General features: G+C 52.0%; 2 protein-coding genes across 2 annotated transcripts; one reads left to right on the top strand and one right to left on the bottom strand.

Annotated features, from left to right (window-relative positions):
• The first annotated feature begins 1,208 nt into the window (after positions 1 to 1,208).
• LOC104298989 (solute carrier family 22 member 13) lies at positions 1,209 to 7,291 on the top strand. Its single transcript, XM_009899127.2, has 10 exons — positions 1,209 to 1,623; positions 2,598 to 2,701; positions 3,039 to 3,193; positions 3,555 to 3,723; positions 4,044 to 4,164; positions 4,706 to 4,800; positions 5,106 to 5,320; positions 6,210 to 6,318; positions 6,466 to 6,676; positions 7,183 to 7,291. Exons 1-10 carry the CDS (start codon positions 1,252 to 1,254, stop codon positions 7,276 to 7,278), a joined length of 1,647 nt encoding a protein of 548 aa, XP_009897429.2. The 5' UTR covers positions 1,209 to 1,251; the 3' UTR covers positions 7,279 to 7,291.
• Positions 7,292 to 9,019: 1,728 nt separating this feature from the next.
• LOC104298990 (solute carrier family 22 member 13) lies at positions 9,020 to 15,700 on the bottom strand. Its single transcript, XM_054171380.1, has 10 exons — positions 15,281 to 15,700; positions 14,240 to 14,343; positions 13,579 to 13,733; positions 13,293 to 13,461; positions 12,805 to 12,925; positions 12,164 to 12,258; positions 11,271 to 11,485; positions 10,406 to 10,514; positions 10,042 to 10,251; positions 9,020 to 9,933 (listed from the first exon to the last, which is right to left on the bottom strand). Exons 1-10 carry the CDS (start codon positions 15,650 to 15,652, stop codon positions 9,840 to 9,842), a joined length of 1,644 nt encoding a protein of 547 aa, XP_054027355.1. The 5' UTR covers positions 15,653 to 15,700; the 3' UTR covers positions 9,020 to 9,839.
• Between the last annotated feature and the right edge of the window lie 387 nt (positions 15,701 to 16,087).

Below are 16,087 nucleotides of genomic sequence, written 5' to 3'. Positions count from 1 at the left end.
GGACTTTGTATTTTACTGCATGTCTCTAATTTTTAATCAATAAAGAACAAATTGTCCATTGCCATGTGTTTGTGTGGTTGGCTTGGATGAGAAGGGATTGGGCTTAAGAGGTGTCTGCAGCTCCTGGAGCATTTCTGTTCTGGGGTGGTGGGAGATTTGATAGCCCCCAGGAAGACTCAGTAGGGAGGGGATGGGCATGCTCTGCAGAAATAGAGCAAGGGTGCACCTAGGATTGCACCCTGGGGGCTTTTCTCCAGTTGGAAAGTTTGCTTCAAGTTCTGCGTGCCCTGTGCAGCTGGGGATCAGTATCCCTTGCCCAGGAGCACCTTAGAGTGACACAGGATGGTATTGAAGATGGATCATTTATACCCTGAGAAGTGTTTGGAACATAAGCTGCACTGCCTCCTCTTATCTCCACAGTACTTGCTCTTTTGGACTTCCTTGTTCAGCTCTGGGGTCTGCAGCATGCAAGAAAGACGTGGACCTGTTGGAGTGAGTCCAGAGGAGGCTACAAAGCTGATGGGTAGCTGGAGCACCTCTCCTGTGAGAACAGGCTCAGAGTTGAGGTGGCTCAGCCTGGAGAAGAGAAAGCTCCAGGAGCACCTTATAGTGGCTTCTCTGCTCAAAAGGGGCCTACAGGAAAGAGGGGGAGGGACTCGAGCAGACCCAGCACGGGTAGCTCAGAGCAGAGCTCGGTAGAGGTGAGTGTCCCATGCATGGCTTGCTTGTGGTTGCGCAGGCAAGCTGCAAAAGATGGAAGGAAACAAAGTCTCCTGTCACCAGGGACAACAGCCAACTGTCCTTTCCTTGTTTCTGGCTTTGCCCATCCCCTTAGCATCATTTCCTTTATTCCCCTGGGCTTTGCCCAGCTCTGCATCACACTGGGCTCTCTTGGTGCCTCTGAACCTTACTTGACCAAGTGCAACTGCTAGGGACCATCTTGGTGGTCCAGCAAATACAGCACTTGCTCTGGAGAAGCCTTTCCCCCCCCACCCTGCCACCTGGGCTTGGCAGAGGAGGCGACCCAGGTCACCTGAAGCAGATACCCTTCTGCTCCAGTCTTGGTGGGTGGCTCAGAGGTGATTAATGTATTACAAGGCGTGCTTAGGTAAAAAAAAACAGCTGTAATGTCTGTCCTGGCTTTATGGTGGCTGCCTGTGCCTGCAGAGCTTATCTTAGGTTTAAACATTAATTCCATCCTGGGAAGTCTGTCCCAGCACTGTCCCATTCCAGACGCAGCTCCCAATCCCAATGTCAGGCGTTGGGGAGGTTCTGGAGGTGGTTGGTGATTTTGGGCCCTTTCAGAAGCGGCTGGTGCTCTTCACCGTGCTCCCCTGCCTCAGCGTGGCTTTCCACCAGTTTTGCCAACTTTTTATGGTCTCTGATGTGCCACACCACTGTGACACCAGCTGGATCCGTGCTGTCGGCCCCAACCTGACGGAGGAAGAGCAGCTGAACCTCACCCTGCCCCGAGGCGCGGATGGGGCCTACGAGCAGTGCCGCAGGTACTCGCCGGTGGACTGGGACCTGGACTCCATCAGGACCTACGGCCTGAACGCCACCGAGGAGTGCCGCAGTGGGTGGGTGTACCCTGCGGGACAGCCGCCCTCCCTGCTGACCGAGGTCTGTAACCACCCCTGGGGGGCTGGGCATGGGGAAGGGAAGGGATGCCCAGATGGCCACCCTGTCCTGCAGTTCAGTCAAAACTGGTGCTGGCCATGGTGCAGCTGGGCTGAGATTTACATCAAGTGTGTTTTGGGGACCTTGGCTCCTCCATTCGGCCCCCAGGTGAGGTCCTTGACAGATTGCATGCAAGCAGGCAGCAAGGTAGATGCTGCCAGGGCTATGGCCGGAGAGAGTGTCACTCATGGTGGGACCTTTTGAGTGTCCCTGCACCAGGTACCTTTCTGCAGACAGGAGGTAACCTTCCAACTTGTCCCTGTGCACAGATTTGTGCTCAGATGGCCTGTCCAGGAGAAGGAGACAGAGCTAAGTGCTTGATTTCTGCTCCCACATGTCTTTGGGAACTGTCAAGGGTGAGCAGCTGTGGGGTTCCTGCCTCAGGGCCTCAGTGCTCCTACCCCATCTCAGGGTTGTCACTGCAAAACCCCATCTAACGATCAAGAGGAGCATGGCAATGCCAACCATGAGCAGTGCTAAACTTCTTTCAGTGCTTTCTGACCTCTGTGCTTCCTTTACATGACCTTCCCTTTGTGACTTTTTTGTTACGTCCTCTGGATGCTGGCAGTTGCAGCACATCTCTTTAATGGAAACTACTTAGCCCAGGCATTAGCATTGCTCTCATCTTTTTCCCTCTGGGGAGGAAGGCAGTCTGGGAGGAAACAACCTGCTGAGACTTCTGGTCCAAGTCCCACTTTTAAATCTGCCACTCAGGAGGCTTCCTTGGGGGTGCCTGGGCTGGGGATGTCCTGTAGGTTCCAGTGCTCGAGAGAGACACCACTGAGTGCCCCACGGGCTTGTCCCACCTATGACTTCTGTGCTATGTGCATACTATGGAGACTCACATCCTTGGTGATGGGATCAGAAAGCATCTGGAGTCTGTTGAGAATGAAAGCCTATGTGTTTCCTTCCTCCAGTATGACCTGGTGTGTGACAGGAAGGATCTGAATGACATATCTCAGTCTATCTACATGTTGGGGATGTTCCTGGGATCCATGATTTTTGGACTACTAAGTGACAGGTGAGGAAATGCCACTTGTCCAGGGTCTGTATAAGGCTGTCAGCATGCAGAGCTGCACACTGCTCCAGGCCTGGCTTAGAGCTGCCCCCCATGCATTTGTCGCTGCTCTTTGCTACCAGGGACCCTGATCAAAGTCCTCAGGTGCTGTGAGGACACAGCCATACAGCAGGTGAAAGGGAGAAGGACACTTGCCTGTGTGCAGGGTCCCAGGTCAACCCAGTGTCCAATCTGAGCATTATTGCTCCCAAAAGAGGGTGATACAATCACTGTGTAAGCTCTTCCTCACCTTGTTGGGGTCTCTCCAGGTACCAATTGTGTCTTCCCTGTTCCTCACCAGGATCGGCCGCCGGCCAGTCATTCTGATATCCGTCATCCTCCAGGGCTTCTTTGGCTTAGGAATTGCCTTTGTGCCCCACTTCTATGTGTACATGGCCTTCAGGTGTGTCGTGGGGGCTTCGGTGTCGGGGATCACCATGACGATCCTGGCCTTAGGTAAGTAGGATGCCCATGCCTTGAGGCAGGTGTGACCTCTTAAGATGCAAGAGGAAAAGACTCAAGAAAATAAAAATCACCATCTACAACCTGAAAAGCACTGAGGTAAGGACAGGCCTTGCTCTGCATTGTCCTTTGGCATTTTGACATTTCCTCATGTCTGACAGGAAGGCATGGGGAGCATCTCTCCCATGCCAGTGAGAAGAGGGCAAGGGGAGAGCCATCAGGCTCAGGAGGTCAGGGTGGGGAAAGAGCCCAGTAGCTCTGGGAGAGATTTTTATTGCCCAGCTCTTCCCCTGTGAGGGACTCTGTGGATGCTGATTGAAACAAGGTGACATACCTGAACCTTCTTCTTTCTCAGCTACAGAGTGGATTGGAGCCTCCTCCCGGCCCCTGGCAGTGCTTAGCTCTCACTGCTGCTTCGCAGTCGGGCAGATGCTTTTGGCTGGCTTGAGCTATGGAATTCGCAACTGGAGGCTGCTGGAGATTGCAGGATCTGCTCCTATATTTGCCTCCTTCTTGTATTTCCAGTAAGTGGGACATAGGCAGAGCTCCTTGCAGACTCAGAAGTAAGTGCAGCAGCTTAGGAGCAGGCTAGGTCTTTCCCATTAGAGTGCTGATGCTGGAGGGACTTCTGTGGAGATCATCCCATCTCCCTCAGGACCTCTGAAAGCAGCAGATGATTTGGTTCAGGTCTTCAAATATGGACTTTGGGGCCTAAAAGTAGGGTACCTAGATCCCCTCTATCACATGTGATGCCCATTGCTTGCTGGGTGTGATCGCAAGGAGATGGGCTGTGGGGAAACTCAGCAGGCCAGAGCAGCATCTCCTGATTTCATGTCCTTGGCAGTATGCTACCAGAATCGGCTCGGTGGCTGGTAACAAAAGGCAAGATAGAAGAGGCCAAGAAGGTCCTTCAGAAAGCAGCATCCTGCAACAAGCGCACCATCCCACCAGAACTCCTTGAGCAGGTACCTCTAATGGCATGGGGAACTGCTTCTTGTTCAGAGGCTTTCCTCTGTGCTTGGCTTTGTAGCAGCCTCTGGAGCTCAGGTCGCCTGAGAAACATCTTTCCATGCCCACCAGGGATGATTTGGGGATGGAATGTGGGTAAACATACAGAGACAAGGTCAGGGAAGAGTCAGAGCTTCTGTTGAGGCTCTGCTCTGCTGGGGTCATTCAAATGCTTCTCTGGTTTTTCTTCTGTGCTGATTGCAGGAGTATTGAGTACGAGCACGAGGGCTCTGCTTAGTCTGTGGTTTGCCATGTATAAATGCCCTGAGGACATGCCCTCCCCAAAGTCCCCACACTGGGGAAATGTTCATCCCAAGAAACCTCTTAGTCACCCAACTACTGCACTGGGCACCCAGAGCACCTGCAATGGAGCTCAGCATCACTGGGCTGCATCCCTCCCAGAAGAGTTTGGGATCCTCTTAAGGCTTTCCATTAACTGCAGATGCAAAAGGAGTTTACACTGACTGGTTTGACTCTTTGTCATTTTGCCTTCTGAAGCTGAAACCTGTGAAACAGACCAAGTCTGGAAGCATTCTGGATCTCTTTCGGAGGAAGCACCTCCAGAAGGTGACTTCAATCATGTTATGTGCCTGGTAAGACATGCAATGGTCTCCTCCTTTTAAACTTCCATGTGAAGAAAAGATGAGGCTGAGGGCGAATCAGAACATTGTGGCTTTGGGTGTTGATGGTGGATTTTTCTCCTTCTGGCTATTGGAGGTGCTGTGCACTTTGTGGCTAAGATTAGAGCCACTCCAGCTTGGGTAGTCCTGCAGTATTTGTCTGGTTTGCTGAGCCTCTGTTAGTGCTGTGGATTAGCCAAAATGTTCCTGTTGGAGATGGGTGCTGTATTTGCTCCTGGAGAATATGTATGATTGGTGCCATGTTGCCTGGCTTTCAGGTTTGTGAACAGCCTTGTCTACTATGGGCTGAGTCTGAACGTGACAAACTTTGGGCTGGACATCTACCTGACACAGCTTGCCTTTGGAGCAGTGGAAATCCCAGCCCGTGTCGGTTGTATCTTCATGTTGCAGTGGTTTGGGAGGAAGAAAAACCAGGCTGTTCTCCTGCTGCTGAGTGGGTTGGTGTGTCTGGTCATCACTGTGATCCCTGAAGGTGAATAACCTCTTCCCATCCTGAAAGGACAAGCTCAGATGGGGAGGCACAGAGCCCCAGCCCTTCCATGCTGGTGTGGGTCTTGTCCTCTCTACCAGGCTGACTCACAGCTTGAGCTGACCCTGGTGCTCTGGCCACAAGGGACTTACAGAATTCTCACAGAATTAACCAGGTTGGAAAAGACCTCTCGGGTCATCAAATCCAACCTACCACCCAACACCATCTCATCAACTAAACCATGGCACTAAGTGCCTCATACAGTCTTATTTTAAACACTTCCAAGGGATGGTGACTACCACCTCCCAGGGCAGCACATTCTGATGGCCAGTCTCTCTTTCTGTGAAGAATTTCTTCTGAACATCCAGCCCAAACACCCCCTGGTGCAGCTTGAGACTGTGTCCTCTTGTTCTGGCACTGATTGCCTAGGAGATGAGACCAGCCCCCACCTGGCTACAACCTCCCTTCAGGTAGTTGTAGACAGCAATAAGGTCTCCTCTGAGCCTTCTCTTCTCCGGGCTAAACAACCCCAGCTCCCTCAGCCACTCCTCACAGGGCTTGTGCTTGGTTAAGTCCCCAAGGCCTATTCTGATCAGCAAAGTTTTGCTTGCTGATTGTGCTAGGAGAGGGTGGAGCTGAACCCAGTAGGCCACCCTCTAGCAGAGTTGTCCTCTAGGAGAATTAATATATGGGCATGTGAGATGATGAATGTAAAGTACATGGAAGGTGGCTCCTGGGCCAGAGCTGGTTCTGGGTCCCTGTTGGGGCGCTGCTCAGGGGTGATGGCCCCCTGCTGGTGACACCGTTGTCACTACACACCCTCAGCCTCCATCCCCGGGTGGAATGGAGCCCTCCCTCATCCCACAGCAGGGGTCTCTCCTCCTTCCCTCAGACCAGCCTGTGGCAACCACGGTCCTGGCCATCATTGGCAAGTTTACTGCCTCGGCCTCCTTCTCCACCTCCTACATCTACTCTGCAGAGCTCTTCCCCACTGTCATTAGGTAAGCTGCCCCCAAGCACTGGGGCTTCACTCTGCTGGTGGCAGCCTTGGGCAAGAGCCTAGCTGTCCCCAGAGCCACACGTGGTTCCACGGTGGCTTGGGAGGGCTAAGCTCTGCCTGTGCCTCCCATTTCCTCTCTCTCCCCCAGGCAGACCGGCCTGGGGCTGTGCTCAATGTCAGCGCGGCTGTCAGGGGTCGTGGCCCCTCTGATCTTCCTCCTGGACCGGTACCACCGAGCCATCCCCATGGCCATCTTTGGGAGTGCCCCCGTGGTAGGGGGGTTGCTCTGCTTCCTGCTGCCTGAGACCTGTGGCACTGACCTGGCAGATGACACAGGGGCTGGCTGTCCCCCAGCAGAGGTGGGTACCCCAATGGTGCCTGTGCTGTTTCCTGGGCATGGACATGAGCTGCAGGAGGCCTTCATCATTGCATGGGCTATGGGTTTCTTAGTTTACAGTAGTGAAAGGGCAAGAGCAGAGCTGCCCCACTGCAGAGGAAGGGAAGAGACCCCTTAACCCTGCCCATGGTGATTGCCCCTTTGTTGCTGTCCATAGGACAGAAGGAGTCCAGAAATGGCTGGTGCTTCTCTTGCCACCCCCTGCCCTCTGCAGGGGAAGTGCTGATGCTTTGTACCCACAGCCTTTGGCTTTCAGCCTCTTATAGCTCTCAGCACTGTGTTCCCCATGGGACTTGGTGGAATTGCAATCCAATACTCTGTTGCCCTGCTGGCAGAGGGTAGTCTGCAGAGGCCCAGATAGCAACTGGGGAATAGGAAGCCAACCTAAAGGCTGCATGTCTCAGATGAGGCTGCCATCAGCTCACAATGGGTCTGTCTTTGCTGTTAAACTCTTTTCCCTTTCATTAGGTCTGTGCAAATGCCTACAGCAGCTCTGAAAATGGAGACAGGAAAGGAAAAGACCACGGCCAAGACAATGAGTACACAAAGACCACTCGCTTCTAGCTGGGCCTGCAAGCAGCTGTACCTAAAGATAACCTAGTGCCATGCTGGCATTGTGGACAGGCAGGTCTCCATTTGCAGGACACCACCACCTCTCAAGTGGTCACTGCCAATTCTTGGGTCTCCTTTCCTGTTTTGCCCTTTTGTACCTCCCGCCCTAGCTTGTCCTCAGGCACTTTATGCTGCCTCCACTGTTCAGCAGTGCTATCACTGGGGGAAACCTGATGCTTTTCATTTAAGGGAAAAAAAGAAGGGCATCATAAAGTAGGATGGAGATATTTTCTCTTCTTTTTCCCTGTCCTTGTATCCAGGAACCTGAGACTGTAAACACTGTCCAGGTGAGACACTTCTTAGAGCACTGAGTAGACTTGCAACAGAATAGTGTGCTCACTGAAGAGAAAGGTAGAGCAGATGCAGCACTGAACATAATCTCACATTGACAAGGAGGAGTGATTTCTCTTGACTGTCTGCCATGATCTTCTCACCCTCTCTTGAAAACACTCCTTTTTGTGTTCTTTTATTTTTAACCCTGAATTTGAGACACCCAAGTGATAAAAAAGAGATGCAATAGGAGAAACAGCAAAGATGGCTAAGAGGCAGCAGGATTTCCATCTTAGTGCTGTTGTCTTTGAGTTAAAGCATGCCAGGATGGGAAATGATGCTGTTGGGCTGTGGTGTATTACCACATTAATTTGCAGCTGAGAATTGTGGCAGATGATATCTTAGACAAAAATCTTCCTGGGAACTCTCAGGTCCATTCTACTCTGCTCTAGTCTGTTCCTTCTTGCTGTGTCCTATTCTGCCCTTAAATGCTTTAGGACCACTTTTGTCTTACACTACAAAGGGGAAAAAAAAGCTTTTCCTGTGCTTCCCTTCCTCTTACTTTAGATCCCATCCCTTGGGATGGCTTTCTGTTACCACTGGCTTAGCACAAATGAAGCCCAGAATTTACATGGTGGTGGTGGTGGTGTTCCAGCTTTGTCTGTGTACAGGTCAAAGACTATGTGCTGGCAGTGTCCAGAAGCTTTCAAAGCAGAGTTTATTTCTTTTTCCTGTTGTCATTTCTGCATGCTTTTCGAGGATCAAAGCATCTCCTGGATATACAGTTGGAAGAAACAGAATTTTGGATAAAATCAGTGACCTGCAGCAGTGCCCCACCAGGAGGGGCTCTCTGTGGTACCATCTTCTCTCTGGCACTGCCGTGCAAGGGGTTTGTTGTGGTGCTCCTGCTCAGTGGCCCTGAGTATAGAGATGTGCATCAGACAATAGATCAAGGCTCTTCTCCTGACCTTGACTTCCTCAGCAGCAAAGCTCAGATGCTGCACATGCCATGCCCCCTCTCCATGGCCTCCAGGGGCTATCACAGAAAGGTGCTAAATCAATATCAGCTCCAGGCAAGTCTGGTCAGGATTTGGGATAACCCAGGCTTCAAAATACCATTTGCTACAGCACAAAGCAAGTGGGACAAAGGGATGCCACAATCCTGAGTGAGCAGCCTTCTGTGCCCTAGAGTAGTGCCGAGGTTTGAGGAGATAGATGGCTCCATGAAAGGAAACTAAATGCATTCTTGGCTTCCAATCAAGCAGTGCAGGAGAGGAGACCACCCTTCTCTTTTTTTGTCATTACACTGGCTGAGCTGGCAGCAGCCAGTGAAGGTCAGTGTTAAGAGCTGACAATGATTGGGGAAAGCTGCCCAGATAGCCACTCAGTTTAACTGCCCTTGACCTGGAGCATACACCACCCAATTCAGGAGACTTCCCCAGCTGCTCATAGAGAACAATATATAAACACAGATTGTTCATCTGAAGGCTTGGAAATAAGAAAAAGTCCTAGCTGAACCCAGCCCTTCTGCTCTAACCCTCTGTTTCTGCAGTGTTTGTGGCTGATGGAAACCAAGCACGTTTCCAGCTGCCTGCTAAATGACAGACTTACAAGTCCTGTGTAGAAAACACTCCAGAGCCAACAGCAGTTAAAGGCCAACTGTGAAACAGTAGGGAAATAAAAGACAAACCAAAACAAATCACCACCATTTATTATTCACATATTGCATTACAAGTGTCTCTCCTCCAAGTCAGAGGATAATTTCTATGCTGGATGCAGCAGCTCAAACCCAAAGCACATCCAAAGAAAAGCTACACAGGTGTGTGACAGGGCTTCAGTGACATCCTGAGCCAAGGTGGAGGCTTGGAGCGAGGAGGAGGCTGCTGGCCCAAGCCCTTAGTGCAGGAGGGACACAGCCTGGTGCTGGCTGGCCCAGGGCTGCCACTCTCCTGGGGCTTCTTTATTGCTGTGAAACACGACAGGGAAGGCTCCACGGGTAGCAGTCTGCAGGGGAGCGGGAAGAGGTGGGGAGGAGTGGTGCAGCCAGGCCTTCCAGGCTGGGTTTGAGGAGCAGTTTGAAGTGCATCATCCTTTGCAAATGCAGAGTGACCCAGCTCTCCTCTGCCTCTGACCATGACCACTTAGTTGGTCATCTGAAGGACCAGTTTCCCCACAGCAATGCCTGATTGGTTTGCTTTAACAACAAGTGGATCGGACTAGACCTTTAGTATATGGTGGTCCACTCATAGCTTGGTCTCTAAACTTGGGTGTATGTCCTTCTTCAAGTCTGCTCCATCCTCTGTGAGGTCTTTCTTGGACATCTCTTCCAGATTCTTGCTCCTGAAGACAAGGAGGAAAAAGAAAGAGATGCCATGGTTTCCATCCTGATTTCTGATGTGTTCCTCTTTGCCTTAGAGAAACATGCTTTGAGTTTGAGGTACCCACCTTGGCTGTGGGATGGCTGCTCCTGTGTTGTCTGCTAACTCGTTGCCACGGGTCTCGGGCAGCAGGAAGCAGAGCAGCCCCACAAGCACAGGGGGACTCCCAAAGACAGCCATGGGAATGGCGTGGTGGAATTCTTCCAGGAGACGGATCAGAGGGGCTATGATCCCTGCGACCCGAGCTGACATGGAGCACAGCCCTGTTCCAGTCTGTCTGGAGAAGTGAGGGGATGTGGGAGGTGAGAGCAGGGCTTAGCATCCCCTGGGCCACTGTGGTACTATATGTGACCGTGGGGACAACAGGCTCTCGTCCCACCAGTGTCAGCAGCTGTGGCAGTGTTATGCTTCAATGCATGGGGAGGCCTTACCTGATGACTGTGGGGAAGAGCTCTGCAGTGTACACATAGGAGCTGGAGAAGGAGGCTGTGGCTGTAAACTTGCCAATGATGGCCAGGACGGTGACCACCACAGGCTGGTCTGAGGGAAGGAGGAGAGATTGCTGATGTGACCTCCATGGAGAAGGTTTAGTTGGCAGTGAAGGTCTCTGCACTGATATTTCTTGGGACAAACCCTTTTAATGGACTTACCCCCCAAAAATCTACCACCTAAGCCACTGGAAATTGTTCTTAACACACCCTTTCCTGGACAGCACCCTCTGGAGAACTGTTAAGGAGAATTCAGGTTTGTTCTGAGGCCCTGGACATTTCCCAGTTTAGCAGCTGGAGTGAGCCATAGAGCTACTGCAGGTCTTCAGGGAGTGCTCATTTTTGAACTGCCACATCCAGCAGTTTTAAAACTTTGTGCAGCCCCTCTCTGTCCTTCAGCCCTGCACCCAACACTAGCTCAGCAGCAGGGCTGAGGGTATGGACTGCAGCCATGTGGAGGCAGAAACAGATTGGGGGGGTGTTTGCTTTTCCAGGTCATCCAAAGAAAGAAAACATGGCGGCTTTCAAAAAGCCTCCTCTGCTCCAGCTGTCTGAGGGGAGGTGGTGGTGTCGAGTGATCACCCATGTGTAATGGACAGTGCCTGCCAAGGGCAAGGAGCTGTGGAAGGATCAGGCACAGCTTTGATGAAGATGAAAGTCATAGGAAGCCTAGCAGTGGGAGCCCTGGGCTCTGGCCCTCAAGGCAGCTCAGGCCCTGGAGCATGGTCTGCTCTACAGCCAGTGGGGCTGGGAAGGTGTATCTGAACCAGCATAGAGCTGGCTGGGCCAGGGCAAAGATATTATTCACCTTCAGGGATGCCAGTGATGGTGAGACACAGCAGGCCTGACAGCAGCAGGAACACAGCCTGGGTCTTCTTCCTCCCAAACCACTCAAGCAGGAAAATGCAGGACAGTCGAGCTGGTAACTCCACTGCCCCAAAGGCAAGCTGTGTCAGGTAGATGTCCAGACCAAAACTTGTCACATTGAAGCTCAACCCATAGTAGACAAGACCGTCTGCAAACCTGAAATTCAAGTGGAGCAGGATGTGGAACCAGAGGGGCTTGTCAGGGGCTTTATCCTCAAAATTTAGACTCCACACAACTGATTTTAATGCTCTGCCATCTCTGTGGGGCTTCTGGGCACCACCTGTGACACTTCTGTGGGATGCAGGTGCATAAGATATAGGAGTATGAATGGTCAGCAGCTTTAAGACTGCACACAGTAGTTCTAAGGGGGGCACAAAAATACATCATAGCCCAGGGACTGCCTAAAGTTGGGATATCTTCAGCCTTTCTCATAAACCCCACAGCATCTTGAATTATCTCATGCCCTTATGGCTTAGATCCGGTCCATTATGGAGAAATAAAAGATAGGAGATCATAGAATCAATAAGGTTGGAAAAGACCTCAAAGACCATCAAGTCCAACCTGTCACCCAAGACCTCATGAGCACTAAACCATGGCACCAAGTGCCATGTCTAATCCCCTCTTGAACACCTCCAGGGATGGTGACTCCACCACCTCCCTGGACAGCACATCCCAATGGCTAACAACTCTCTCTGTGAAGAACCTTGTCCTCAATTGAACACATAGATGCAAACACGACTCCAAAGAGCCAACAAAATGAATCTACACTTCTTGTCAGCCTTCAGTCTCTTCTTCACCTAGAAGTTTGAAAACTATAACCAGGTGCTGGCTTACCAGGTGAGAGACATGATCAAAGTCACCTTCCGGAGCTGCTTGTTCCGAAAGAGATCCAGAATGCCTCCGGAATCGCTCTGTTTCTCAGCCTTCAGCTTCAGAAGACAGAAAGAGACAAGTCAGCCAAAGGAAATTCATGGCTAGCTCCTTTTTCATCTCCAGTTAATGGAAAGCTGTCACAGGACCCCAGGCTGTTCTGGGAGGTAGGGCAGCCCTGTGGGCTGCTGTGCAGCTGGATTGATTAAGATGAACATTTCCCCAACGCAGACACTTTGAGGTGGGCATGTCCTTGGGCATTTGTGCATGGAAAACCACAGGCAAAATGGACCCCTTGTGCTCACCCTCAGCACTCCTGCAGTGCTTATGTAAGTAAAGCCAAGGAAGGATGAGAGCCCCTTCTATATCCCAAGGTGGACTCCAAAAAGCTGCAGGCAGAGCCTCAGCAGCAGCTTGGACTCTTCCCTGACCATTTCTCTGTACATAGAACAGAAGCTGGAGTCACCCACGTTCCATCCCCAAATCATCCCCAATGGACATGGAGAATTTTTTCTCAGATGGCCTCAGCTCCAGAGGCTGCTACAAAGCCAAGCACAGGGGAAAGTCTCTGAACAAGAAGCAGTTCCCCATGCCATTAGAGGTACCTGCTCAAGGAGCTCTGGTGGGATGGTGCGCTTGTTGAAGGATGCTGCTTTCTGAAGGACCTTCTTGGCCTCTTCTATTCTGCCTTTTGTTACCAGCCACCGAGCTGATTCTGGTAGCACCCTGTCAAGGAGATGGGATCAAGAGCTGCTGCTGTGACCTGCTGAATATTCCCACAGCCCACCTCCTTGTGATCACACCCAGCAAGCAATGGGCATCCCATATGATGGATGAGTCCAGGTAGCTCCTCAGGTCAGGCTTTCTAGGCCTGCACATAGGCCCTAAAGGCCATCTTTGCAAAACTGGAGCAAATCCCTGGCTGCTCTCAGAGGTCCCCCAGGAGCTGTGATGATCTCTGCAGATGTCCCTCTGGCATCTGCACTGTACTGGGAAAGATGCAGCCTGCTCCTGAGCTGCTGCCTGCTCACTGCCAGCCCTTTCCCCCCACTGCTGCCATGTCTTGAAGAATCTCTATCCTGCTCCTTCTTACCAGATGTAGAAGAAAAGGGCAAAGAGTGGAGCATTCCCTGCAATCTCCAGCAGCCTCCAGTTGCGAAGGCCATAACTCACTCCAGCCAAAGCCATCTGCCCGACAGCGGAGAAGCAGTGGCTGATGAGCACTGCCTTGGGCCGGGAGGAGGCTCCAACCCATTCTGTAGCTGAGAAGGAGAACAAAGGCTCAGGGTCTGCCTTTGCAATGCATGCAGGTCTGTCTTTTGTTACTGGGTCTCATAAGACCGTATCTCTCTGCCTCATGGCAAGGCCATCCTACTCACCCAAGCTCAAGGAAGTAATCAGAATTCCTGACACTGCAGCCCCCAGGACACACCTGAAGGCCATGTACACATAGAGGTGGGGTGCAAGGGCAGCTCCCACACCAGACAAGCCCTGGATGAAGATGCAGAGCAGAAAGGTCAGCCGGCGGCCGAACCTGAGGGAGGAGAGTGAAAGCACAGTTGGTATCTGGAGAGCCACCACTGGTTTGGGGAAGAGCCCAGGTGGAATGCAGTTCACATGAGAGGAGATTTGGCACCCATGGGAACAAACTCTGCACTCCCCAGGAAGTAACCAGCAGGAGAAGCAGCATATTCACTTTTGACCTGTTGTGGTGTTTGTAAAGGTAAAGGAGGTGCTGTGAAAGGAACTACCCCTAGAAGGACCCTCATGTCCCCTCTCTTGAGAACAGTGAGGATCTGGGGGGATTCCTGGAGACACCCTTAAGTAAGTGGGACACCACAGGAGCTGGACCTGTATTTGCCTCCCTCTCTTTTCAACCCTCAGATGCATCAGGTAGCCCCAGATGCCCTTTCTCAGGCAAGGGGATCGGGTCCTGTGGATGGAGTACTTCATGCTCTGTGCATGGACATCCTGAATTCTCAGCTGGGCTGTCTCTGGGGGCTGGGCAATACCTCTGGGAAGATTGCTGTGTTTCCTCACCTGTCACTTAGTGTCCCAAAGATGATGGCTCCTAAGAGAAGCCCCGCCATGTAGATAGACAGGGCGATGTCCTCCAGGTCCTTCCTTTCACACACCAGGTCAAACTGGAAGGAGGAAACACAGCTGCTTTTGCTCTTGACAGACTTCAGCTACTTTCTGTGAACTGTTGCTCCAGCTCCTGGGAGCAGAGAATCCACCTACAAGGGCATGAGCCTCCCTGGTATGCACATAGGACACAAGTTAGTGGTGGGACAGACATAGGAGGTGCACAGCCTGCCTCTCATCAAGCTTCACATCTATGGACTTCTGGGAACTGCAGGAATAAGAATGAGAAGGCATGGGGCAGCTGCTGAAGACCCTCTAGAGAAGCTCACTGTGAAATGAGCAGTATTCCAGGGACCCCCAGGAGCCTTTGCAAATGTCAGAGGATGGACTCTCCTCCACTTTCAGCTCAGAGGAATGTACTTATGAGAAGGTGCTGGAGCTAGGAGTGAGGGAAGGTGGACGAGAGAGAGGAATGAATGAGGGAAGGTAGTGTGGAATAGAGGTCTACAGAGAGAGGAGTTTGGGATTTTCACAGAGCCTTTGCTCAAATGCATGGGATGTCTTGCCCTGAAGATCTCTGAAGGCCCCAGAATGATCAGTGAGAAGCCCTTGAAAGGTAAGTGTCTTTCACCGAGAAGATCATGTGAGGAGAAACAGGCTGAGGAACAGGGGAAACTGTCAGGGAGAGCCAAAAGCTCCTTCCAGGCAAGATGTTACATGATACACTCCCTGGATACTGGAAAAGGGAGGGGTGGTGGGCAAGGCATCTGCTGCACACACACTGTGTTTGCCTGTTGCCCCTTTGGGCACCTATCTTACAGTCTGCCTGAAACAGCCTCCAGGGAGTTACAGCTGCAATCGGTGTGATGGAGCCAAGGTCCCACAGTGCCTAGTGTGAGTCTCAGCCTCAGCTGGTGCTGGCTTCCCAAACTCCAGGCCAGGCTATGCCCATCCCTTCCCTTCCCCATGCCCAGCCCCCCAGGGGTGGTTACAGACCTCGGTCAGCAGGGAGGGTGGCTGTCCCGCAGGGTACACCCACCCACTGCGGCACTCCTCGGTGGCGTTCAGGCCGTAGGTCCTGATGGAGTCCAGGTCCCAGTCCACCGGCGAGTACCTGCGGCACTGCTCGTAGGCCCCATCCGCGCCTCGGGGCAGGGTGAGGTTCAGCTGCTCTTCCTCCGTCAGGTTGGGGCCGACAGCACGGATCCAGCTGGTGTCACAGTGGTGTGGCACCTCCAGAACCATGAACTCTTGGCCACTCATTTGGAATGGGATAAGAAATTGTGGGAGGGAGATGAGGAATATCAGCAGCTTCTGATATGGCCCAAAGTCTCCCAGAACGTTCATGAAATCTCCAAACTCAGTCATGGTGACTACCTCTATGGGCAGGCTGCAGCAGGGCACCCTGCTTAAATAGGCAAATATTAATGTTTAAACTCGGGGAGCACTAAAGCCCTAATCAGGTGTGATAAAATGAGCACTTGGATCTGCACATCAGTTCATTGTGGTGCCATACTGCAAGTTTCCAGCATGTACTTTGTCACCAGGAATTCCCTCCCTGTTGTGAGAACCAGCACAAAGGTGCCGGAGAATTGCCAGAGCATTGCCAGGGAGAGGGCAGGGAGAGCTTGTCTTGTCCCAGCCTGGAGTGTCTCCCCAGGCCTCCTGAAGGCAGCTGTGCTGCAGTGCAAGGTTTGTTTGTCTCAGGTGTGAAGCTGTGACTTTTCCATCACCGTACAGCAAACTGAACTCTTCAAGCTTTCCTTGCTGTGTGCAGCTCATGGCCTTGCCTCCTGCTGCTTG

Source organism: Dryobates pubescens, chromosome 21, assembly GCF_014839835.1.
Source record: "Dryobates pubescens isolate bDryPub1 chromosome 21, bDryPub1.pri, whole genome shotgun sequence".
Classification (NCBI taxonomy): Eukaryota; Metazoa; Chordata; class Aves; order Piciformes; family Picidae; genus Dryobates; species Dryobates pubescens.
Note: the sequence above shows the minus strand (reverse complement) of the source record. Positions and strands in the feature narration are given on the sequence as shown.

Coding starts and splice junctions, on each gene's coding strand:
- LOC104298989 (XM_009899127.2), top strand. CDS start 1,252: ATGTCAGGCGTTGGGGAGGTTCTGGAGGTGGTTGGTGATTTTGGGCCC. Junction 2,702..3,038: donor TTTGGACTACTAAGTGACAG/GTGAGGAAATGC, acceptor GTTCCTCACCAG/GATCGGCCGCCGGCCAGTCA. Junction 6,677..7,182: donor CTGGCTGTCCCCCAGCAGAG/GTGGGTACCCCA, acceptor CCCTTTCATTAG/GTCTGTGCAAATGCCTACAG.
- LOC104298990 (XM_054171380.1), bottom strand. CDS start 15,652: ATGACTGAGTTTGGAGATTTCATGAACGTTCTGGGAGACTTTGGGCCA. Junction 13,734..14,239: donor TTTGGGACACTAAGTGACAG/GTGAGGAAACAC, acceptor CTCCTCCCTCAG/GTTCGGCCGCCGGCTGACCT. Junction 9,934..10,041: donor GCAGCCATCCCACAGCCAAG/GTGGGTACCTCA, acceptor TGTCTTCAGGAG/CAAGAATCTGGAAGAGATGT.